General features: G+C 42.2%; 1 protein-coding gene and 1 long non-coding RNA gene across 2 annotated transcripts in view; both read right to left on the bottom strand.

The window, feature by feature from the left end:
• PRR9 (proline rich 9) overlaps positions 1-24,641 on the bottom strand; it is a 90,894-nt gene extending 66,253 nt beyond the window's left edge. The window contains exons 1-2 of the mRNA XM_068258957.1: positions 24,420-24,641; positions 17,605-17,787 (exon numbers count right to left, since the gene is read on the bottom strand). Of these exons, the coding sequence (XP_068115058.1) occupies positions 17,605-17,787; positions 24,420-24,525 (289 nt within the window). The 5' untranslated portion in view covers positions 24,526-24,641. The remainder of the gene's footprint in view (positions 1-17,604; positions 17,788-24,419) is intronic.
• LOC137536502 (uncharacterized) lies at positions 18,545-23,925 on the bottom strand. Its single transcript, XR_011024571.1, has 3 exons — positions 23,791-23,925; positions 21,208-21,270; positions 18,545-18,791 (listed from the first exon to the last, which is right to left on the bottom strand). It is a non-coding gene; the product is annotated as an uncharacterized lncRNA (long non-coding RNA).
• Positions 24,642-26,736: the final 2,095 nt, after the last annotated feature.

The raw sequence follows: 26,736 nt of genomic DNA, 5'->3' as shown, positions 1-26,736 counted from the left end.
GTTCACCGGTAATCAGACCCTCTCTGTGTTACACCGATTGTTACACATAGGAAGCATTTCTGATTCTGAAACCAGGATCAATGATGTAAAATTGGGTATCCTGAAAAAAATTATATTCTACTATTATTATTTATTTAATGTACCAACATCTTCCGTAGCATTGTACATAGTACTATGTGTGCCTCTTCAATTTGGCGCTATAGACTATAAGCAAAAAAATGTGCCCACACTTTGCTGAAAATTGTCAATTATCAATCCCTGCCATGTACTGATGAAAACCAAAAGTCCAAAACAGGCTGTCTACATGTGGGTTTGATATGGCTGTGTAAAATTTAAAGCTATAGGCTTGCTATACAGCGGTTCTGGATGCTTGCCTGGCTTAACAGGGGCGAAAAGGGATCATTTGCATATTCAGTAGTAGGGCAAATGTTCGCTTATAGCTGAATTTTTGCAAATTTCCTTCTGTTTTAAGAAGGCAAATTACACCAAGCTTTGCTTTTTAGTAGGATGGCTTTTTGGTCTCTTTTATCCCCCTTAGTAGTGTGGGTCACCCTAAGCTGCTTGGTTACTCTGAAAATTGTGGATAGTGTAGGGATAATTACTTACTATGATGGTATGACCTGAATGTTCCATTGGAATTCAAATCACCAGCAATTGAGAGAAATACTGTTCACAAATCTATCAGCGTGAGATACAAACATAATATACAGACAGTTGCTGTCTGTGCTGGTGTTAACACAATTTTAAGAATTATTTTTGAAAATTAATTGCACCAATCGTGAGATGTTGCATAAGATAGAGACAGCTTATTTGCATTACTCAATTGGAGTGGATTGAAAAACGGAAAAAATGTTTGATGCACCATTTGGTAGAAATAATTGCACACTTATGCATCTCTTAGTGTTATTCTTTGTAAAAAGTTTTGAATCCGGATGATACCATTTATTGGCTAACTTAGAGATAAATAAAAGTAAGCTTTCAGTTTTTGAGCCTTCGTCAGACTGAATCCTGTATGCTTACAAGACAGCTATATACAAGCGACATCAAAGGGGATACATGGATATTTTTAGGAAATATCCAGGTTAGTAGAATCACAGGAAAAGGTGCCTTTTACACTGTATTCCTGTTGTGTACCTGGTATTGCTATCCTGTCGGTAGAGTAGATGTGTCTGCAGGTCTCAAACCCTTTTTTGTTGGCAGGGCAATGTTCCATTCTGTTGAGGCCTATTCAAATAATTCCTGACAATCATCTGTTTTAGATTGGGTGGCTGTCGATATGCCAGGAGGTGGAGGTTCAATGAATATCTTTCTCAGTCTGTAATCCTTGTGTAAAATGGGATGAAGTTCCTTTGCTATCCTTCTTAAAATTTCCAGGTGTGGGTTGTAGATGACAACGGGTGGGACTCAACCCTCTTCCTGGTTTTGTTTTTATTTCAGTAGCCAAGCCCTAGGGATGATGTTAGTTTTCCTGATTTGGGTCTCGATCAAAAGAGGGCTGTAACCTTGTTTAATGAAAATTTTCTTATTCTTATCCATATATAAACTCCATTATTATTGTTATTATTTAGTATGTATATAGTGGCAACATCTTATGCACTGTACAGAGTATATTGTCTTGTCACTAACTGTCCCTCAGACAAGCTCACTATATAATCCCTACCATAGTCATATGTCTATGTGTGTATCATGTAGTGTATGTATCATGTAGAATGTAGTAGAACCAATTAAGGGCTAAGCCAATGAACTTATCTGTATGTTTTTGGGATGTGGCAGAAAAAAGGAGTGCCTGGAGGAAACCTACACAGACACGGGAAAATATACAAACTCCATACAGATAGGGGCAGGGATTCGAACCGAGACCCAGCACCACAAGGCGAGTGCTAACCACTACCCCAACATGCTGCCTTGATCCATTCACACTTTCTGGTCTGCAATTGATCTGTTGGATACATTGCAGTAAGCAGAACACATATTTGTAACCTGCACGATAATTACTGGAGAGCGAATGCTTATCCCATAGAAGCCTATTGTGGAAACACATCTGCTCTGGACTTATGCTGGACCGCAACAGACCATTGGAGCAGATACTACACTGTATGCAGCTCTAGTGAGAACCGAGTCTCAACAAAATAAAAAAAAAGTCACATTGCAGTCAGTCACATAATTGCAACATTTGTTTGAAAATCCTCACTATTGACTGATACACTGATTTCTTTTACACGGGTCCTGTAACAAGCTGGGATTAGGAGCATTCCCTTTCAAAGGGTGCATCTAATCTCAGCTCATTACCTGCATACAGTGAAGACACCTGGGAGCCTAAATATACAAAAACATAAAGCCACACATTATAATACAATGCCATGGAATAACAATTGACTGCTGAATGTTAAAGAAAGACATCCACCTGGCATGGAAGAAAATTCCAAATATCCAAACTCCATGCTTACTAGGAGTGTCCCAGTCCCTGCGTTGCTGTCCCTGCTGTCCCTCACATGTTTAGCCTAAAATCTTGCTGGTTGATAAGGGATCAAATACTTATTTCACTCATCACAATGCACATCAAGCTGCAACTTTGGTCTTCTGTTATTACTCTGTCTCTCTACAATAAACCTATCATTACAATTATAAACTAGTCATTTCATAGTCAGAGGGCAAACAAGCAAAATCAACAGGGGATTAAATACTTCTTTCTTTCAATGTATATCACTTTGGTATTTATATTTCTAAATAACAAACGTTGATTAACCACTTCCCAACTGAGGGGTTTTACCCCTTGAGCACCAGAGCAATTTTACCTTTCAGTTCTCCTTCCATTCATTCATCTATAACTTTATCATTACTTATCACAATGAAATGAACTATATCTTGTTTTTTTTCGCCACCAATTAGGCTTTCTTTAGGTGGGACATTGTTTTAATGGGAAAATAGGAAAAAATGTTGGGAAAATGTATTATTTTTCAGTTTTCTGCCTTTATAGTTTTTAAATAATGCATGCTACTGTAATTAAAACCCATGAAATGTATTTGCCCATTTGTCCCGGTTATAAAACCGTTTAAATTATGTCCCTATCACAATGTTTGGCGCCAATATTTTATTTGGAAATAAAGGTGCATTTTTTTCAGTTTTGCGTTCATCCCTAATTACAAGCCCGCAGTTTATAAAGTAACAGTGTTATACACTCTTGACATAAATATTTAAAAGGTTCAGTCCCTAAGGTAACTATTTATGTTTTTTTTATTGTATTATTGTAATATTTTTTTTTTAATTACAAAAAAAAAATTGGAGAGTGTGAGAGGTAATGAGTTAATTTTGAGTGCATAACTAATGTATTTGTATATGAAAAATGCTTTAGGGTGTAGTTTTACTATTTGGCCACAAGATGGCCACAGTAATTTTTTGTTTATGCGTCCGGAAGGACACTTGCAGGAAGTGTTATGAGGCTGGGAAAGTTTTTTTTTTCACAATTATCACGCTGCTTCTCGTAGAAGCAGCTGATCATTGCGGGGGCTTGGATCAACAAACAGGAACGGTTTTTCCCGTTCATTGATCTCTGGGCGAGCGGGCGGCGGCGTGCACGAGCGCGGGGGCATGCGGACAGCGGCGGGAGCGGCGTCAGGTGCGGATTTCTCCGTCCCTGATGTTAACAGGGTGAAAAAAGGGACGGAGAAATCCGCACCGTTGGGGGTAAAGTAGTTAAGGTAGTATTTTAAATGTATATGTATACAGTTTCTTTGAACTTTTCTTTTTAGGGAGGGCACGATACGGAACAAGTTAAGAATTATCATAAGTAGTAATAAAGTTACTGCATCAATAGAGTTAAAGTTAATATTTCAAAACAGCTCTGGTACATACGGTGTAATCAACCTGTAGATGGGAAGTGGTTAAAAAGCAGCATTGCAAGCTTTTAGCTAGCTTGCAATATATATATAAGTGTTAGGGATTTTTTTTCAATCATGTATTGTTTGTACTGTGACAATAGTAAACTATAAGCAATATATATCCTCTCGTCTTCTTATCTCCTAGGAACAAAAACGTATTTAACTTCCCTGGCGGTTTGATTATTTTAGTATTTCTAAATGTAAAGGGGTACACTGTGTCAAAATAATAAGGTAGCCAGAGAGTATATGTAAAGTATGTATAAAAAAGGCACCCCCCAAAATAAATGCTTTCCAGTCAGTAATAAGTCCGTTTCATAAATGTATATAATCATAAAAGATCCATATTTGAAACCCTGGGATTTCTATAGAGAGGACACACAAGTTCTCCCCAGCATAGCTGTAGCACTTCCTGTGTTAGGGGGAACCACTTGTGCATTCTAGGTTGGTGGGGAGATTTTATGTAGTTACACTGACCCTGCCCTAAAGGAAGAATGTCCTCCATCTCATTCCAGGTATAATGATTCTTTTTCTGAGTGATAGTTTTGCTAAACTCTACTTGTTAGACAGTTTATGATCTCTCATATGCTAGGGAAAGAGGTGAGAGCAGTATAGACTCAGGACAGCTTCCCTGATACTCAGTTCAGTGATTTTAGGACATTGCATGTGGCAGACATAGCGAGCACATGTTATGCAGATTGCTGTTATATGTGATATGCTGCACTGTATTTGCACTGATGTTATTTCTGAGCAATATGATGTTGTGTTATGTATGATTTTATGTAGTTACACTGACCCTGCCCTAATGGAAGAATGTCCTCCATCTCATTCCAGATTGTTGTTTGATCCTCAATAAACACCCAGCCTCTACTCACCCCTATCGCACTGTGGAGTTAATTCATCATATGTGTAACAATTTTGGCGCCCAACGTGGGGCTGGGTGAAGATAAAAAGTTAGCAGTGACAAGAAGAGACAGTCTGTTTGCACAGGGATCAGAGGAATGAACATGGAGTGTGTACAGGAAGATATTAGCAGATCTCTAACTCAGATGACAACTGATGATTTGATGAAGATCTGCCAGTTTGTGAAAGCACCAGAACAGAGTATGGCAAGAGGCAAAACGCACCGCCATTTTAGGAGAGTAATTGAAGATGTGCTGGATGAATTGGTAGAGACTGAGGAGGAAGACTCTGCTATGCTCTTTCTGCAGGAAACCAAGCAGTTCATCTCAGAATTACTGAAGAATGTAACATGTAATAGTAAGGAACAATCTGAGAGTGAATCACAGCAGCAAATAGAGAATTTAAAGGGACAGTACCGCATTATGCAGGAAAAGTTTCAAGAGACTACTAGATTGATGGAAGAGCGTATAAAGGAACTCAGCATGAAAAATAAAGAATCTACAGATAGTTCTGCACAAGAAGGACCAGTGACAGTTACTAAAACACCTCACTTCAGCAAACTGCCAGAAGTTGCAATACGGAAAGACTTTAAGATCTCAGGTCAGATTGGTGAAAGGGGACAGAAAGACAAACTATCTTACACTAACCTCATGCACCAGATTGACACAGGACTGCAAAGAGGATATACTGAATCAGAGATTGTAGAAGCAGTAGTCAAAGCTATCAGTCCTGGACTGAGTCTTAGAGGCATGCTAGAAATGAAGAGTGAACTGACCTTAATGCAACTGAGAATTATCTTAAAAAGTCACTACAAGGAGGAGAACGCTTCTGACTTGTACCAGCAGCTAATTAACATCTCACAAGATAACAAAGAATCGCCTCAGAACTTCCTATTCAGGGCGATTGAATTGAAAGACCGACTTTTGTTTGTATCTGAGGGAGCAGACAGGGATGAGCAGTTTGGAGCTGAACTTGTACAAAAGAAATTCTTGAGATCAGTAAGCACTGGACTGATAAGTGATTATATAAAGTTCCAGCTAAAACAATATTTAGAGGATGTTTCTGTGACTGATGAGCTATTAATAGAAAAAATGAATGAGGCAGCTAATATGGAGATGGAAAGAGAACAAAAGCAGAAGAGATGTCAACTCAGCAAGCCTGTGAAACTAACTGAGTGTCAAGCTAATACTCTATGCCAGCCTCCAAAGCCAGTCTCTGTGGCCAATACTACCTCAGTAGGGCCAATGGCACAGCCAACCATCTGTACCCCAACAGATCAGCTGCTCCAAAACAGAAAACCTGATCTAGAAAAAGCAATTTTACAGATGCAAAAAGAGATAGAAGAAATGAAAGCACTTTTCCTACATGGCACAGAACGACAGAAACCTGCATATAAAAGACTGACAGTCACACAAGGTACTAGAAGGAAGCTCTGTGAATATTGTGAAAGTTCTGATCAAGAAACTGCATGTAATCACTGCTTCAAATGTGGTCAGTTGGGACATTTAGCAAAGGGATGCAGAGTGAATAAACAGGACCAGGGAAAAGGCAGAGGGTTGCTGTCAAGGGACAGACAGTAACCTGCAACTCAACAGAGTCCCAAGAAGCCAGTGAAAGAAAATCATCTATAGCAACAAGCTCTGTAAAGGACAGTCTATGTTTAGATCATTCACCAGAGGTACAAGGCTATAATCCACAGAACCAACCTAGTAAAGCTGGTAGACCGCAACTAAAAGTAAAGAATTTGACATCAAGACATCAACGAAAGTTACTGGATCTTATTGGAAGGAGATGCCATGTGAATTGCAAGATTGACAATATTCCAGTCATTGCCTTATGGGACACAGGATCACAGGTTAGTTTGGTCAACGAAGCCTGGAGGCAGAAAGTTCTCCCACATACAGTACTCAGATCACTAGAAGAATTACTAGGCCCTGGAGTTTTATGTGTAAAAGCAGCAAACAAAACAGACATTCCTTTCCATGGATGGATTGAAGTAACCTTCCAGTTAACTTCTAACAGCAACCGCATCAAAGAGCTACTGGTGCCAGTAATCGTATCAGAAGATCCCAGAGTTGCTGAGCAACCAATCATTGGCTATAATGTGATCCAGGAATTATTTAAAGAAGCATCAGAAGAAGGAAAGCATTCTACCTCTGATATTGCAGCAATGTTAGCAACAGCTATGCCAGTGTCATCAAACCAGTGGCGTCCCTACCATGGGGCGGCCAGGAGCGCTCCGCTCCGGGTGTCAGCTCCAGGGGGGGTGTCATCAAGGCCTCCCCAGAAGCCTTGATGACACAGGAGGGGAAGCAGCGCTGAAGGAGGGGTGGCAGCGTCGGCGGGGAGGGGGGAAATACCCCCCACATCTCCCTCACCTGGGTCCCCTCCTTCGGCGCTTCCCCTCCACGGGCGCCGGCAACGGGCACTGACAGGGCGGCTGATAGCCGCCCTCAGTTTACCCGAGCAGGGCTACGGGAAGATGGCCGCCGAAGCCCGCACTGGAGACAAAAATAGACGGCAAGATGGCCGCCGACGCCATCTTGCCGTCTATTTTTGTCTCCAGTGTGGGCTTCGGCGGCCATCTTCCCGTAGCCCTGCACTGATGACGCAGCAGGAGACGGCGCGGGACATTCAAGAGGAGCTGCTGAGGCTGCCTGGGACTCGGAAGACATCTGCAGGTAAGGTTTTTTTCTTTTACAGGTGCACCGGCCCGGCCACCCACCGCTGCTGCCCACCTACCCACCACTGCTGCCCACCACCTACCCACCACTGCTGCCCACCTACCCACCAGGCTACCCACCACTACTGCCCACCTACCCACCACTGCTGCCCACCTACCCACCGCTGCTGCCCACCTACCACCACTGCTGCCCACCTACCACCACTGCTGCCCACCTACCCACCACTGCTGCCCACCTACCCACCAGGCTACCCACCACTGCTGCCCACCTACCCACCGCTGCTGCCCACCTACCCACCAGGCTACCCAGCAGGCTACCCACCGCTGCTGCCCACCTGCCCACCGCTGCTGCCCACCTGCCCACCGCTGCTGCCCACCTACCCACCACTGCTAGCAGGCTACCCACCACTGCTGCCCACCTACCCACCACTGCTGCCCACCTACCCACCGCTGCTGCCCACCTACCCACCAGGCTACCCAGCAGGCTACCCACCACTGCTGCCCACCTACCCACCGCTGCTGCCCACCTACCCACCACTGCTGCCCACCTACCACCACTGCTGCCCACCTACCCACCACTGCTGCCCACCTACCCACCAGGCTACCCACCACTGCTGCCCACCTACCCACCACTGCTGCCCACCTACCCACCAGGCTACCCACCGCTGCTGCCCACCTACCCACCACTGCTAGCAGGCTACCCACCACTGCTGCCCACCTACCCACCACTGCTGCCCACCTACCCACCGCTGCTGCCCACCTACCCACCAGGCTACCCAGCAGGCTACCCACCGCTGCTGCCCACCGCTGCTGCCCACCTGCCCACCGCTGCTGCCCACCTACCCACCACTGCTAGCAGGCTACCCACCACTGCTGCCCATCTACCCACCGCTGCTGCCCATCTACCCACCGCTGCTGCCCACCTACCCACCGCTGCTGCCCACCTACCCACCACTGCTGCCCACCTACCCAGCAGGCTACCCACCACTGCTGCCCACCTACCCACCACTGCTGCCCACCTACCCACCAGGCTACCCAGCAGGCTGCCCACCTACCCACCACTGCTGCCTACCTACCCACCAGGCTACCCAGCAGGCTACCCACCACTGCTGCCCACCTACCCACCGCTGCTGCCCACCTACCCACTGCTGCTGCCCACCTACCCACTGCTGCTGCCCACCTACCCACCGCTGCTGCCCACCTACCCACCAGGCTACCCACCACTGCTGCCCACCTACCCACCACTGCTGCCCACCTACCCACCAGGCTACCCAGCAGGCTGCCCACCTACCCACCAGGCTACCCACCACTGCTGCCCACCTACCCACCACTGCTGCCCACCTACCCACCACTGCTACCCAGCAGGCTGCCCACCTACCCACCAGGCTACCCAGCAGGCTGCCCACCTACCCACCACTGCTGCCCACCTACCCACCACTGCTACCCAGCAGGCTGCCCACCTACCCACCAGGCTACCCAGCAGGCTGGCCACCTACCCACCACTGCTGCCCCCCTACCCACCATGCTACCCACCTACCCACCACTGCTGCCCACCTACCCACCAGGCTACCCAGCAGGCTACCCACCACTGCTGCCCCCCTACCCACCACTGCTACCCAGCAGGCTGCCCACCTACCCACTAGGCAATCAGGCTGCTCACCCTTCACCACCTACCCACCAGGCTATCAGCTTGCCAACACTCAAATCTGCTACCGATATTGTGTATTTTGTGGTCAGATCTGCTACCGACATTGTGTATTTTGTGGTCAGTTTAACTACCGTCATTATGTATTTTGTGGTCAGTTTAACTACCGTTGTGTATTTTGTGGTCAGTTTAACTACCGTCATTGTGTATTTTGTGGTCAGTTTAACTACTGATATTGTGTATTTTGTGGTGAAATCTGGTGCTGACATTGTGTATGTTCTGGTCAAATCTACCGCAAGATTGAATGATTTTTTTCTGGTCAAATCTGCCGACATGATTGAATGTATTTTCTTGTGAAATCTGCTTACATAACGTGTAATGTCTGGTGAAATGTTCTCGCATTACGTGTATTTTATGTTGAAAGCTTCTGACATTTTGTGTATTTTCTGGAGAAAAGCTGCGCAATGATGTGAATTTTCTGGAGAAAGGTTGACTAAAACTTGGGTGCACTTTTAAATTAGCTCCGCCCCATCCGGTCATAGCCACGCCCATTTTTTCGCCGCGGCGCGCTTCGCGCGCCGCAGGTGGTGGACCGTGGGTGGGGGGGTGTCTTTCAATACCTAGCACCGGGTGTCAAATGCCCTAGGTACGCCACTGCATCAAACACAGCAGAGCTCCTGGTTAAACTACTGCAGTCTGATTGTATGGAGACCAGCAATCCAGTAGTTAGGACTACAGCAAAGAGCCAAAGAATCCCTGCAAACACAGTTACCAGTATCAGGTGTCATGTTCATACACAACCTGTCATGCAAAAGCAGGAAGTACTCTTTACCCCAGACAATGCTTGTCAGTGGCCTAATGGACTGTGTATCAATGAAGTTTTAGTAACAACACAAAAAGGACAATTCTCCAAGTTAAAGATACCAGTATGGAACTCAACTAAGAGAGACATAATTTTATCCGGCAAAACCAAGCTTGGATATATTGAGCAGATAAAGACAACTTACCCTGCACCACTGAAGATGAAACAAGTACAGCAGGTACCGATACATTCCATAAGCCAGGAATATCATCCCTCTCAACTGGAACTAGAAAGTATGATCGACAGCCAAAGTTACTCCACCAGAGAACCGACTAATCAAGAATCATGGGATCCACCAGTATCTCTAGAGCACTTGACCAATGAGCAACAACAAACAGTGAAGCAAATGTTGAGAGAAGAATGCAATGCCTTTGCAAAAGATGGCTTAGATGTTGGATGTATTCCTTCGTTACAGTTACAGGTTCGTCTAAAAGACAATACACCAGTCAAGAGGACTTATATGTCAGTTCCTAAGCCTCTTCATGCAGAAGTAAAAGAGTACCTGCAAGATCTGCTGAACCGTGGTTGGATTACAAAGTCAAAATCATCATATTCCTCACCTATTGTTTGTGTAAGAAAGAAGGATGGTAGCTTGAGGCTATGCTGTGACTACAGAGAGCTGAACCAAAAATCCATCCCTGATCGCCATCCAATTCCAAGAATTCAAGACATGCTTGATAGTCTAGGGGGAAGTTCATGGTTCTCTGTACTAGATCAAGGTAAAGCTTATCACCAAGGTTTTGTGGAAGAATCCAGTAGATCCTTAACAGCCTTTATCACACCTTGGGGTTTGTATGAATGGATCCGCATTCCTTTTGGCCTTAGTTCTGCACCTGCGGAATTCCAAAGAAGTATGGAGTCTTGTTTAACTGGATTGAGAGATGAAATTTGCCAGCCTTATCTAGATGACAACCTTGTGCATAGTAAATCATTTCTTGAACATGTAGCACATGTACGACTAGTCCTCCAGCGCTACCAACAGCATGGAGTCAAGCTAATAGCCAAAAAGTGTGAATTGTTCAAAGATCAAGTCAGGTTCTTGGGCAGAGTTGTGTCAAAAGATGGACATTCCATGGATCCAGCAGAAATTGCCCCTGTTCTTGCACTGAAAGATAAAAGACCAAAGACTGTCGGAGAACTCAGGAAAATATTGGGATTTATCTCTTATTACCGCCCATACATTCAAAATTTCTCCAGAATAGCGAAACCTTTGTATGACTTGTTGTCAGCACCTTCAGAACCTGCTGAAGCTACACCTTCTAAGACATCCAGAAAGCAACCAAAAGCTATACAAAAATGGAAAGGTCAACTCCCTTCTCAATGCTTAATAGAATGGACTGATCACCATCAAGCAACTTTAAGCCAGCTAATTGAAACCTTGACACGTCCACCAGTGATGGGTTATCCAGACTTCTCTAGACCCTTTGTACTTCATTGTGATGCTTCTCAAGAAGGCCTAGGTGCGGTGTTATATCAGGAAAATGATGGAAAGCTCAAAGTTATTGCTTATGGATCTAGAACTCTTACACCAGCTGAAAAGAACTACCACATGCACTCAGGAAAACTGGAGTTTCTAGCAATGAAGTGGGCTATTTGTGACAGATTTCGAGATTATTTGTACTATTGTCCATCATTTGAGGTGTATACTGATAACAACCCACTTACTTATGTACTCACAACAGCAAGATTAAATGCAACAGGTCACAGATGGGTTGCTGAATTAGCCGACTTTAACTTTACTATCAAGTACCGCCCAGGAAAAAGAAATATGGATGCAGATGTACTTTCAAGGTTGCCTTTGAGTCCAGAACAACATATGCAACAGTGTACTCAGGAAGTAGATCCCAAAGTCATCAGTACTATCATTCAATCAATGCACGTTCAGCAGGAAGACAAAATGCCTTGGTTATGCCCTCTAACAATAGCTGATACAACTTCTGAAACAGATACAGTACAAAGAGATATCCAGATTTCAAAAGAAACAATCAGAAAAGCGCAGAAGGAAGATCCAGTGATTGGGAAAATTTGGCAGTACAAGAGTCAGAACCATTTCCCGGCAAAACAAGAGAGACAAGGTGAGTCTCTTGACCTGTCTCTACTCATGAGACAATGGCCTAAGTTGTACCTAGACACTGATGGGATTTTGAGAAGAAGAACATCTTCAGGATCTCAATTAGTGTTGCCTAAGAAGTATCATCACTTAGTATTCAAAGAGCTACATGAAGAAATGGGACATCTTGGAGTTGAAAGAACTGTAAATCTCATCAGAGAAAGATTCTTTTGGCCACATATGCAAAGTGATACCGAACATTACATTACTCGTCAGTGTAAATGTCTAAAGGCAAAACGTCCAAACAAGCCAACCCGAGCTCCTTTGAATAACATTGAAACAACATATCCTTTTGAGATGGTTTCTATTGATTTCCTTCATCTGGAAACCTGCAAAGGTGGATATGAGTACATCCTAGTTGTAATAGATCATTTCACCAGATTTGCTCAAGCATATGCCACAAAGAACAAATCAGCAAAGACTGTTGCAGATAAAATATTCAATGACTATGTTCTGAAATTTGGATTTCCTACAAAAATTCACCATGACATGGGCAGAGAATTTGAGAATCAACTATTTGCAGCCTTAAGCAAGTATGGTCACATCCAAAATTCCCATACAACTCCATACCATCCTCAAGGCAATGGACAAGTTGAAAGATTCAATCGCACCCTGCTTTCCATGCTCCGTACTCTATCACCAGAGTCAAGGAAAGATTGGAAAAACTCTCTAGCTAAAGTTGTTCATGCCTATAATTGTACTAGAAGTGAAGCTACAGGACATTCTCCATTCTACCTACTTTATGGACGATCGCCCAGACTACCAATTGACAACATGTTTGATACTCCTGTAACTGAAAAATACAAGACTTACCCAGAATATGTGAAAGCTTGGACAAAGAGAATGAATGAAGCCTATGAAATTGCTTCAAAGACTGCCAAGACAGCAGCAGGAAGAGGTAAAGAATATTATGACAAGAAAACCCATGGATCTGATCTTTTACCAGGTAGCAGAGTACTTGTAAGGAATCTTACTGAAAAAGGAGGTCCAGGAAAATTGAGATCTTACTGGGAAGATTCTGTATATGTAGTTCTTAAAAGACAGAATGAAGATAGTCCAGTTTATGAAGTCAAGCCAGAGACTGGCAAAGGTCGCTCAAGAATTCTACACAGAAATCTGCTATTGCCATGTGACTTTCTACCAGCAGACCTGAGTAAAGTCATGCCAAGAAAAGTTGTCACAGCAAAATTAGACAAGAACCAAAGGAACACACATCAGTCTGAGCAAAACTCAGATGTGGAGTCAGAAAGTGATTCAGACAATGAACAAGAACAATGGAAAACTTTCATTCCTTTATCCGATGACCTTATAAGGGAAGATAGCACACAACTAAATCCAGAAGCAGAAGAATTTTATCCTCATGAGTTGGATATGAACGAACTTCCTACAGAGGATATTTCAAGAGATGATCTTCATGAAGATCAGACTCCAACACCAGAATGCTTATCAGGAAATAATGCAGAAGAGATTCCAGCATCTGAAAATTCCAGAGACAATGTTGAAAGTGAGCACAGTGACAATGAGGATGATGCTGACACGGAGCATCTATGCAGAAAACCACCCACCAGAAACAGAAGACAGCCAAAGACTTTAACCTATGATTCTTTGGGTGAACCAAGACTTGTACCAAGAACCACAACAGCACATGCTATGGACTGTGGTAATATTTCATCTGTTTACCCTCAATGGTATTTGAGTCCAGAATACTTTGTTGGAGATTGCAGAGACTGGTAAACACAGAATAATATGTTTGAGTTTTAATGCCTTGAATTTTAGGACTTTCATGGACCTATGCAGTTAATGTTATTTTATGATGTTTTGATAAATGTATACTGATGTATATTTCATGGTTTATGAAGCACAAGTAATATTCCAATGGATGATGAAATTAGGAAGTGGAAAATAGTTGGCCGAAAGTGAAATTAGGATAACAGGTACAAGGACAAAGTGTTGTTCTAAGATTAAAGTAAGGGACAAGGAAACCCATATAGTGTCCCCTAGTTCACCATCATCCTTGAGTCTGATAAAAGTTTCTTTGCACACAAAGTTGTGATTAAAAAAAAAAGGGATTTGCAGACAAAACTTGCTGTATTAGCAAGTAGACCTTATTAGGAACTATGGCGCGCAATAGACCTGGTGAGAACCTGTGATTAAAGTAACATGGGAATAATTTATCACAGAGAGAGGATAATTCCTTTGGTAAACCCTTAATTCCCAAACAACTGTCAGACTCTAACAGAACAGTGTTCATGCATTTTGGAATATCAGATTTGCTTATGTTGGGGACAACATAAACTTTTGTGGGGGAGAGTGTAAAGTATGTATAAAAAAGGCACCCCCCAAAATAAATGCTTTCCAGTCAGTAATAAGTCCGTTTCATAAATGTATATAATCATAAAAGATCCATATTTGAAACCCTGGGATTTCTATAGAGAGGACACACAAGTTCTCCCCAGCATAGCTGTAGCACTTCCTGTGTTAGGGGGAACCACTTGTGCATTCTAGGTTGGTGGGGAGATTTTATGTAGTTACACTGACCCTGCCCTAATGGAAGAATGTCCTCCATCTCATTCCAAGTATAATGATTCTTTTTCTGAGTGATAGTTTTGCTAAACTCTACTTGTTAGACAGTTTATGATCTCTCATATGCTAGGGAAAGAGGTGAGAGCAGTATAGACTCAGGACAGCTTCCCTGATACTCAGTTCAGTGATTTTAGGACATTGCATGTGGCAGACATAGCGAGCACATGTTATGCAGATTGCTGTTATATGTGATATGCTGCACTGTATTTGCACTGATGTTATTTCTGAGCAATATGATGTTGTGTTATGTATGATTTTATGTAGTTACACTGACCCTGCCCTAATGGAAGAATGTCCTCCATCTCATTCCAGATTGTTGTTTGATCCTCAATAAACACCCAGCCTCTACTCACCCCTATCGCACTGTGGAGTTAATTCATCATATGTGTAACATATAGATAGCCAGAAAGTGCTCCTGCCTAGTATAGGTAGGTAGAGAGTGCACCCCCTTTTATGGGTAGCCAGAGTACCCCCCAGTTTAGGTAGCCAGAGAGGGCACCCCAATCCTCATGCAGAATTTGCTGCGGAGGGGTGTGCAACCATCTTTCCAGGATCTGGCAGGTACACATGCAACACATCTGTATTTCATGTGACAGCACCATAGAGGCAGAGCACCTAGAAGGAGAGGATGAAGATGGGCCACAAGTGCCTACTGGATACTGAAAAGGTGAATTGTACACACTTTTGCTACACTCTCTGCATATAGGCCATGCCACACATTCTCAAAGTGTGGCTTGGTGTTAGCACTTTTGACACTTTTAAATAACCCAGAAAGCCACACTCAGGACTACTGCAGGGGAGGTTAATTCAAGTAAAGTATTGTTATCCTTTCAATTGATAATGTCTGTTTTTATAACGTCTGTCTCGATAAATATTAAAGTGAAAGACCACCCCATCCTGGAAAAATGTATGTTTTGATTTACTAGGTAACTTGTATACTTTTGGATTTGCTCACTAATTTTTACAACAGTGAAATGTTTCCCAGCAAGCCATGTCTCGTCCTGGCATAGATCGTTGCACTCTAAAGGCCTCAGGCAAATGCCCTTGCATGGCCCTTGGTACTCTTGACTCTAGACATTTCCAGCTTCGTATTGTGTTTGACTTAGAAAACTTGTAGTCTTGAGGAAGAGACTGCTTGATCATAACTGAATTGCATAAGGGAGTTTTCTATAAATACTCTGTATGCAGTGGGAATGGGGACACAATCTTCTATAAACCAGTGAGTACAGTTTCTACACACATATAGCTGCCAAATGTTTGTTATTTATTAATGGGTGTTGCTAAATCAGCACTTTGCAATTTACTGCTCTGTGCTTTATGGTTTAACTACGGTAGTTTTTATATTGAGGTGTATGTTTAATTGGCATTCTGTTTGAAATAAGTGTAGATTAAAAAAATGTTTCAGGAAAGTAGCATATCTGGAGCTTATAAAAGCTTATTACACATGTCTTTTGCAAAGCAGGATTTTTTTCTTATATGTTTATTCTGCCTAAATAGAAGGGGCTGATAATATACATTTCTTTGTTTTCTTTCCTATATGAAAAGATTATTCAGTGCATGTTACAAAAACAGAACATGTTTACCTATTGCCCATCACTGTGCTGTAGTGATTTATTGAATAAGTTTCCAACCTTTGGAACCCCTGCTTCACATTTTTTTTTAAAGTCCTCTTTTAACTAACTTGGACACACTGGCCCTTATCAAATTCACTATTTCTCCAAAGGTTTCCCCAGGAGATAATTTTTCGCCTTCTGCTTAAAATGCATTTTCAGCACTCTGCAATTGAAAAATACAAACAAATACTGGTAGGTGACAATGTACTGTCAAAATAATTCTTGTTTTCTTACTTGCTGGTGGCTAAATAGGCACTTTAACAATAAGATGTGAAAATATCACCTAGGAAAACTTAGGAGGAAAAGTGAATTGCATCATGCCCACAGTGTTTTATATGGAATTAGCAAATTTTGGTTGATTGGGCAAAGTACATTTCAGAAAACGTGGCACTTCAACCTTATGGGTATGGCCCACTGAACCTTCCCTATATGGGAAATGTATTTGTGGCTGGATAGGGTAATGGTTAAGGGCTCTGCCTCTGACGTAGGAGACCTGGGTTTAAATCTTGGCTCTTCCTGTTCAGTAAGCCAGCACCTATTTGGCAGGTGACCTTGGGCAAGACTCCCTAACACTGCTACTGCCTACTGAGTGTGCTCTAGTGGCTGCCTCACAAGCACTTTGAGTCAGACAGAAGAAAAGCGCTATACAAAAAAAGGAATTATTAATACAAAAAGGAATTATATAAATACGTGAAAGCTTATGGGATCTCTTAAAAAGGTACCTGACAAAGGAATAGATGTTAACCACACCCGGTGCTTCGTTTGTTCCCCCATAAGCTCCATAGCTCCTCAGCTTGGCTAGCTTCCCCTCCATCTTGGTGCTTTCCCCCGCTTCAAAGCTTTTTACTAAACTTAGTCAAAGCAAAGATACATGCTCTGTCTCTCTCCACATTCACTATTTCTTGAGTGTGTTGACTCACCACTAGAAAATTGAGCAAAAACGATCAGTTACCTAGAGTAGTCAATCAGGTTGCAGCTGGTAACACAGTTGGGATTGGCTTAACTATTTGATAGCTGTTTTGCATGTACAGTTCTTGTAATTTTTCTTTAACTTTTTGGGGATTGCTGCTATGAGATTCTACGGCGCACTTGTGGCTGTTCTAGCCTGATGCTGCGTAGGATCTACGCAGCCTGCAGTTTCCACTCCTGACACGGTCGTGCGCACCGGAGAGGGGAGATTAAGCTGTTGTATGACAGCTGGCATCTCCCCTCAGTGATCAGCAGACATCGCGTATGGCTGCTGATCATGTGATCACTACGATCGATGGCAGATCGTAGTGATCAATTTGACAGCTGCGGCGGTAAGGGGGAAAGAAGAGGATACACTCACTTCCCTGCCGTTCCCGCGACGATCGGCGCTTGCCACCGCTCTTGCTGGCATCTCTGCTCGTTGTGACGTAAGTCCCGGGCTGCGGCTTGCTGACGGCGTCAATCCGCGACCCGGGACTTAGCATCAGTACAGGTCTGGATATCTGAGAGAGCGGTGGTGTCTGCAGCGGCTCATCACTGGAGCCTGGAAGGTGAGTGAAAACTGCTGACACCTGGCCACACAGGGGGGACACAGCCCAGCAACAAGATCCGGCTGCTTGATCAGCCAAACACGCACCCCCTCTCCCATGCAAAATTGCCTGGTCGTTAAGGGGGTTAGGTGGCCGGTCCTGAAAGGGTTAAGGTGCACAGTTAATTTATGTAATGAGATGTTGCATTGTTTATTCATCAGTTTCCTCAATACAATCCTTGGCAACTGCTCCTAATTTACTCTGGTATGACTAATACAAATATGAGATGGGTCACGCTTTATGATTATTTGGATTCACGGGATGCACTGACGCTATGGCATTTATGGATGGATTGTCTTTTTTAAAGGGAACCTGAAGTGAGAGGAATATGGAAGCTGTCATCCTTATTCTCTAATAAAACCATGCCAGTTGCCTGAATTCTGTTGATGCGTTGCTTCTAATTCTTTAAGTCACTGGCCCAGAATGGGCATGCGGATCAGATGCTTTGATTCTGGTCTGATTGCACTGGCTGCATGCTTGTTACAGGTGTGGGACTCACAAACAAAAGCAAAAGCTCAGCATGACAGCCAGGTAAACTGCATTATTTATAAAGGAATGAAGATTGCAGCCTCCATAGGTTTCTCACTTCAGGTTTCCTTTATGTTTTACATTTTATTAGATTTGTACATCAGTGTTCACTTTGGATGCATACCCTGATAATGGTAACATTACAGTGTTTAGGACATTTAGGAAATGAAAATAACAATCTAGTGAGTGTAATGTCTTTTATTTAAATGCAGTATCCTTTAGCAAGCTGTAGAGTTATGGAATTCACAAGCATTGGTCAGTGATAGGAAAGAGCAAATGCATGAACAAGATGAAAGGGATTTCGGCAGTAGAGTGTTTCCGATGCTTTCATTTATAGCATAGACTTCCTGTTTTATGCGGTGTCTTCACTTATTACAGCAGCAAACTCCTACACACTGGCAGGGTTTGGGGCAACAAGGGTTGCACGGATCTACAAAAAGGAAGAAAATCTATTAGAATCTGTTAACATTACATGTACATATGCTTATTGTAATTATATTAAGTCAGGCTTGTGTATGGGCCTTAAAAGATGGGAAGGAAAAGTGGAAGATACCCCATTGTGGGCACAAATATAACATCAGCTAAATAGTTTATGGTTTGGCTTATCACAGGAGCAGAGGCCACTGATGTCAGGGGTCATTTCTAAACGCTGTTGATTTTCTATCTAAAATGATCACATCAATCAGAGACAGGTAATTTACCCTTTTTTATTTATATGCTAAGCAGCAAAACTCTGCCAAGCTTCTTTGGGCAAATGTAGAATGTTAAACAATGCTTAACAAATGTTTCTTAAAGTAACCCTTTCACTGTCTCACTTACCTGTTGGTATATTAAAAACTTTCAGTGGTACTTTGTATACAACTCACTGGGCCTGATAAAAGCATGGTGGCAACTAGTGCCTGAGTGATTATTATCACTTCATTAACCACTTCCCCTCTGCCGGGACGAGTAACTACGCCCCTGCAAAATGCCACAACTCTGTGCAGGGGCGTAGGTACTACATCCCTCCCGCTGCATCCCCCCGTTTGTGTCCCCCCCCCCCCGCGCTTGGTACCATCGCTCATAACCGCCGATTGTCAGCCGCTAGATCAATGAATGGGGAAAAGGATCCCATTCATTGATCTAATTCCCCGTGTGAATGGTTGCAGCCGTCTATTCAAACGGCTCTGCCATTCACAAATCCCAGCCATGTTGTCTTTCCATTTCCGTCCCAATAGTACGGAGACTGATTACACCATGGAGGACATCTTGTGGCCAAATTGTAAAATTACATCCCCCTTTGATTTCATCAAATAACCCCTAGTTACCTTGTTTTTTCTATTTAAATGAACTCCTGACCTCCCACACTCCCCATTGCTGGCAAACATTTTTTTTTTAAGAAAAAAAAATAAAATTACATAAATAGTTACCTTAGGGACTGAACTTTGTTAATATGTACATCAATTGGGTATACTACTATAACTTTTTAAAGTGTAACTGTCTGGCCTAAAATCAAAAATCAATTCTTTATTTTTATCTGGTAAACCAGGAATAAGAATGCTAACCAGGTAATCCAAAAGTTAAAAATTACTATTACTTTTCTTGTTTATAAATGATCATTCCCCAGTTTACCTGACTCTTATTTGGTACGTTGCCGCACAGAGGAAGTTGCAGGGCATGCTGGTTGTCTTTTTTTTGTTTGTTTCTTTATTTCCCCTCAGACTTAACTAATGTACAGAAGCTAAAAAGGACAACCCAGCATGCCCTGCAACTTCCTTTTTGCGGCAACGTACCAAATAAGAGTCAGGTAAACTGGGTAATGATCATTTATCAACCAAAAAAGTAAGAGAGATTTTAACTCTTGGATTGCCTGATTAGCATCCTTATTACTTGTTTACCAGATAAAAATAAAGAATTGATTTTATGCCCGACAGTTACTCTTTAAATTATGGGCTTGTAATCAGGGATGGACGCAAAACTGAAAAAAATGCACCTTTATTTCCAAATGAAATATTGGCGCCATACATTGCACTAGGGAAAAAATGTAAATGTTGTAATAACCGGGACAAATGGGCAAATAAAATATGTCAGTTTTAATTCCGTTAGCATGTATTATTTTAAGACTATAATGACCACAAACTGAGAAATATTAAATCTTTTCAATTTTTTTTCTTATTTTCCTGATAAAACCTTTTTTAGAATAAAATAATTCTTAGCAAAAAGTACCCCCCAAAGAAAGCCTAATTGGTGGCAAAAAAAAACAAGATATAGATTGTTTCGTTATGATATGTAGCAATAAAGTTATAGGCGAATGAATAGAAGGAGCGCTGACAGGTGAAAATTGCTCTGGTTTTTTAAAGGGGAAAAACCCTTCGAGGTGAAGTGGTTAAAGATGAACTGTAGTGAAAATAACGTAATTATTTTTTTGCAATATTCATTTTTAAATTAATTACTTAGTGTTTGCCTATTGTAAAATATTTCCTCATCCTGATTTACATTCTGAAACTTATCACAGGTAGCGACATCATTAGTCTTGTCAAGTGATCTCTTTTTTTTGTGAGAGTTCTAAAGCCAGTAGAAAATATACCTGTTCTACAACAATGCTCGGGGCAGGGGGGGTCTAATCATCCTAGGCTAAACATCACTGGGAGGCAAGGGCTAAATTTAATATACAGCAGTATATAAATATAGGAAGTGTTTCTTGTGCTGAAATCAGAAACGTTACAGTGAAAGTGGGTATCCTGAATAACTTACTACATTCTACTATATTTCACTATAGTGCCTCTTTAATTATTTAAATATTTTAAATACAATTATAGTTTTCTAACAATCTTTGTTAATGCTTTAGCAATCTTGCATATCATTACCTCTTTGGATGTAGTAGTGGCCTTGGTTATGGTGATGATGGTGCTGTTGACGAGGTGGACATGCTGAAAATAAACAGAGAGGAGGCATAAAAAAGGGGACAGCTTGAGCCCAAATTAGTGAAGTATGTACTGTTAATGGGTATGATAAAGTAATTATATATTTGTATACTGACAATCCAAGGTTACCCTCCAGGCAACCACCGTAAGGACAGGTGGAGAGACAAGACCTGTCCCCACTCAGGATTAAGAAGTCGCTTTCTGTGGATCGGAAGAAAGGGGCAACGTCCCTCCACCAAGGAGGAGGAATCAGACAAAGGTGCCAAAAGGATAAAAACTGCTAAAATCGTTAAAAACAGAGGTGGCAGTGGTGGACTTGCCCCCTCCAAGCTTATAGCCACTTATAGCCTGATGAAGTGGGATATGCCTGCAAAACGTGCTGCACAGCACTTTTGGAATGTGTAAATAAAATACTGTTGATAATATTCAACAAACATTATTTGCGTCTACTTGGAGGAGGTACGTCTACCATTCCCTTCTCTGTTTTTAGTGATTTTAGCAATTTTTAGCCTACTGGAGCCTCTGTCTGCTCACGCGTAGAGAGGAGGCATGTTTAGAGTTTCTAGGACACCTATTGTCAGTGCAAACTTCTTGGCTCAAATTTGATTTGATAAACCTTTGCAGTGGTACATTGTATCGGTTTTGCTAAGCCCTACGAAAGCTTGTAGCAACCATGACTAGTACTTGAGGAAAGGTTTGTAAATCATTGCTCTAATTATTTAGAGTGTTATGGTGCAAATGACCAGCAAATACGTAAAAATAAATTACAGGATGAAAAAAATAAGAGAAACAGTAAAATGGCCCGTTTCCACTAGAGCGAATCTGCATGCGTTTCCTGCTTGCAGATTCACATAGACAATACAAGTGGATGGGACGGTTTCCACTTGTCAGGATTTCTGAGCATTTTTCTGTGCAGAAAAAATCTGCACGGCAGAGTCCTCAGAGCCCTCGCATACAATGTATTTAATAGGAAATTCGCATGCGTTTTCATATGCAAATTTTACCGCAAATTCGCTGGCGTTTTCGCTTAAAATCAATGTAAAAGCACACAGGCACTGACATGGTTAAATTCTCATACTCTATTAACATATGCGAAAACGCCCGTGAATTTGCATTAAAATTCGCGGTAAAACTCACATCCGCCTGCGAATTCATTTTTGCGCTTTCCGCGACTAATTCGCAACCACACAAGTGGAAACGGACCCTAAGTAAGGCTTTGTTCACATCTAAAATCAAAATCGCTGACGGCCGCAATTTGCAATTATGAGAATTTCCCCCCCCCCCCGGCGCTATATGCCCCCACAGTATAGGTTAAATCATTATATGCCCCCAGTATAGATTAGATTGGTTTATGCCCCCACTATAGATTAGATCGGTATATGCCCCCAGTATAGGTTAGATCAATATATTCCCCCCGTATAGCTTAGATAGGTATATGCCTCCAGTATAGCTTAGATCGGTATATGCCCCCAGTATAGGTTAGATCGTATATGCCCCCAGTATAGGTTAGATTGGTATATGCCCCCACTATAGATTAGATAGGTGTATGCCCCCAGTATAGGTTAGATCGGTATATGCCCCCAGTATAGGTTAGATCGGTATATGCCCCCAGTATAGGTTAGATCGGTATCTGCCCCCAGTATAGGTTAGATCGGTATAAGCCCCCAGTAAAGGTTAGATCGGTATATGACCCCACTATAGTTTAGATAGGTATATGCCCCCAGTAGAGGGTGGGCGCAGCGGCGGGGGGAAGTGAGGAGAAATAAGTTTCCACTTACCTGCCTCGATCTTGCACACAGCTTCTATCTTCAGCCTCTGTCAGCACGCGTCACATCGGTAAGAGCTCCCCCTGTGATGACATGCGGTTACATCATCACAGGGGGTGCTGTTACCATTGCGACAGACGCCGGGACAGGAAGTAGATAGAAGCTGTCAGGATCAAGGAAGGTAAGTGGGAACTTCTCTCTCCCCACCGCTCCGCCTGGTGCCCGCATGCCAGCCGCCCAGTGTGAAGCCCCAAGCGGGGGCTTGCCTTGCTTGTATGCTGGTGGCGCCCCTGATGCTCCATGCAGAATCACTTCTGGACTCTGGGCTCGATGGCTCTACTGCATCTGTAATTTTGAATGGCCTACAGAAAGTTAAATAAAAAAATGTCCCTAAGATAAAAAGGTGTGATTGCAAGAAATGAACACATACCAAGATCCTCTAACTTCACTAGGAATCTAGAAACAAAAGGGAGGGTGGGCAGGAGCTGCTGCTGCATGGCTGCCCTACTCCCTTGGAAAACTAGTTTGTAGACTATAGATTCATGCTATAGATTGATAAAAACTCTTTCATCCATTGGGAGGTAGCCACCTAACAGTTGATAGGCAAACTAATAGTATTCCACATAATGACTGTGCCTGGGAGCTTCAATCTGCCAACCTCAGAACCAACCAGTTTGAACAAGTTTTATTCTAGAGGGAAAAATAAGATTTCATTCTTAATGCATAAAGAATACTAAATTTGTAATATCTAATACACTACCTAGAAGGAATGAAGGATAAGGGTATGGCGTTTTTTTGTGCACAGACATTCCAGAGACACAGTCCTTAAGCTCTGTTTCGTGCAGTGGGTGTCATTCTGAGTGGCTGCTGTGACAACAAGTAGTATACTGCTGCCTGATTGGGCTATTATACCCTCAAACAAAAGCAAAAAATGAAAATTGTTTAAAGCAAACCTGAAGCGAAAATAAACATCTGAAATAATGAATTGTATGTGTAGTACAGCTAAGAAATAGAACATGCAAAGGTGCTTCTCTGTTCTCTTCAACCCAATTTAGGTCGAAGACAGTCCTGTTTTCTGGAGCACAACCAATAAAACGTGAGAGACAGGTTGAGATAAGGTTTTACTGCAGGAAAGTTTAAAGGGTCATTCATTCTGCTCTGTTTTATAGCTTAAAATACAGTGTGGTTTGTAAACTGCATATACAGTATGAGTGAAGCAATGTAATACAAAAAAAGCTATATAACTGAAAATAACAATAAGAGGCTCTTTTCTTTGCTACTAATGTTTTCTTAATTATCCTCACTACATGTACAATTCATTCTATCATGAGTATTTATTTTGCTTCACTTTTCCATTAAGAAGGTATAATAATACGTATAGATACTTACGGTCTTGGCAAGGAACCACACAGATAGATTGCCTTGGGCAGGGGTCTTTGCATGGATCCTGACACTGGATCTTCTGGCCACATGGTCCTCCCTTAACTCCAGACATGACTGAGTTAGTTTAGATGCTGTCTTTCGAGACACAAAAGAAGCTGAACAGATGTTCCATACCTCAAAATCGGAGCTTTTTATATGGTGGAGCTGGAACTGAAGCACATTCTTCAACTCGCTAATCACCATAAATATTATACACTATATTTACTTGCCTATTAATAAATTAATATTTTATCATGAAGCAATTTGTTTTATTGATTTAGATGATTAAGCAGAAATGATTGCTAATTACCTTTTGCATATGTAGAGCAGTACAGATAATGTAGCACATGTATGCTATTAAATATCATATATACTTTTTATTGGCACATGTGAAGGCAGTGTTTAGGTCACGTTTGGGGACCCTACTTTGCATAATCGTTTCTTGCTTAGATAACCATATCCACATTAAACTGAGTTTTCACAATCCTGGTGTATGCTAGTGCTACTCTAGTGGAACCCAAACATAATATGATAGCCTTATGACTATCGATGCACATACCTGAATACTTGATACCTAAACTGCACTGTTCAGGGGTTTTACTAACTCTGTGTATTTCTTTTAATGTCTCACATACATGCATTTGTGGGACAAATCCTTACCCATGTGACTTATTTAACAGTTATTAAAACCAGGGAGTCAGCACTGCAACTCAAAACTAGTGACTAAATATTCAGCAATAGCACCACACCATAGTAGTCTAATAGTAATAATAGTCTCATAGTAGTCTAAGGCTGGTTTCACAGTGGGACGTTAAAGTCCCACATTACAGCAGCCAGTAACGCAGCCTAACTCACAGCACTGTAAAATCAATGTTGCTGTTCACAGTAACACGTTGCGTTACATTGTAACGCAGCACGTTACAAACAAAGTGCTGCATGCTGTACATTATACTGGGCTAAGCCACGTTAGACTGTTTGCACATGCTCAGTAATGTTGGAGGAGGAGGTCTCCCCTCCTCCTCTGCGGCCAGCCACATGGCTAATTAATATTCACTGCACTGCAGAGACTCGTGGTGGGACTGTAGTGTTGTCCGGATCATGAATGAATCGTTCATTTGATCCGGATCTTTTTTATGAGTCGATTCATCCGGATCATCACAATGAAAGATTCGGTTCACAGTGGATGTCTGTCTGGAAGAAACAGGAACATACAGAATGTACAGTGCAGGGAAAGTCCTGTCCTGCTAATCATTTCACCCAGTCTGCTTCCCTAGTAAAATGATTCAAATGATTCGGTTCAAAGATCCGGATCTTTTCAATTATCCGATTCAAATGATCCGAATCCTTAAAAAGATCCGGACTTCCTATCACTAACCTGGAGCGGCTGCTTTGAGAGCTGCATAACGCAGCTCAATCTGACGTCCAACTTCAACACCACCATACGTTGCGTTAGGGGCACGTTATGCGACCATAACGTCCCCTAAAACGCGACGTCTTGGTGTGTAAGTAGCCTAAAGCTACGCACACATATTAGATAAATATCAGTCTGAACCATACTTTTGATTAACAAGCTTTTGACCAATTTTCGGTAAGCAACTGAGCACGACTGACCCAACCATCACAAATACCAAAAAATGACCGATATCAGTAGTCTGTGATCCATTCTGTTGGATTTTTCCGACCAAAAAAACAATCATTCATCAAAGGGAGTGTGTACAGTTAATTAAACAATGCATAATGATCTTGTTGTATATAGGGCACGCACCACAGTCAATCGTTCATAATTGCTTGTGTTTGTACAGATATCAATCGTTTCAGTTAATTGCACCTCCGGCGTCACTTCTGCATTATATGTGTGTATACAGGTCAGTCGTTTAAAATCATTAACCTCCACTTATCAATTGTTGGTCAACGTTCATTTAGACCAATTTTCGTCTAAGGTGTGTATGTACCTTAACAGGTGCACTTTAAGTACAGATGCAGGTAATTTTACTACATTTTTTCTTTTTTTTGCTTAATTTCAGATTTTCACTGTGATACCCAATTGAGTATTGCGGAAATAGTGTGAACCAATAGAAGTTGCTGCACTGGGTTTTCTCTGCCGGGTCTGGAATGTGAAAGTCTACATAATCAACATGTTTTTGTTTATTAAAGGCAAATACACACACATTCACACTCATACACACACTCATACACACACACTCATACACACACTCATACACACTCATAAACACACTCATACACACACTCAAACACACACACACACACACACACACACACACAA

This window comes from Hyperolius riggenbachi, chromosome 10 (genome assembly GCF_040937935.1).
Source record: "Hyperolius riggenbachi isolate aHypRig1 chromosome 10, aHypRig1.pri, whole genome shotgun sequence".
In the NCBI taxonomy this organism is placed as follows: Eukaryota; Metazoa; Chordata; class Amphibia; order Anura; family Hyperoliidae; genus Hyperolius; species Hyperolius riggenbachi.
This window is presented reverse-complemented; position numbering and strand designations above follow the sequence as displayed.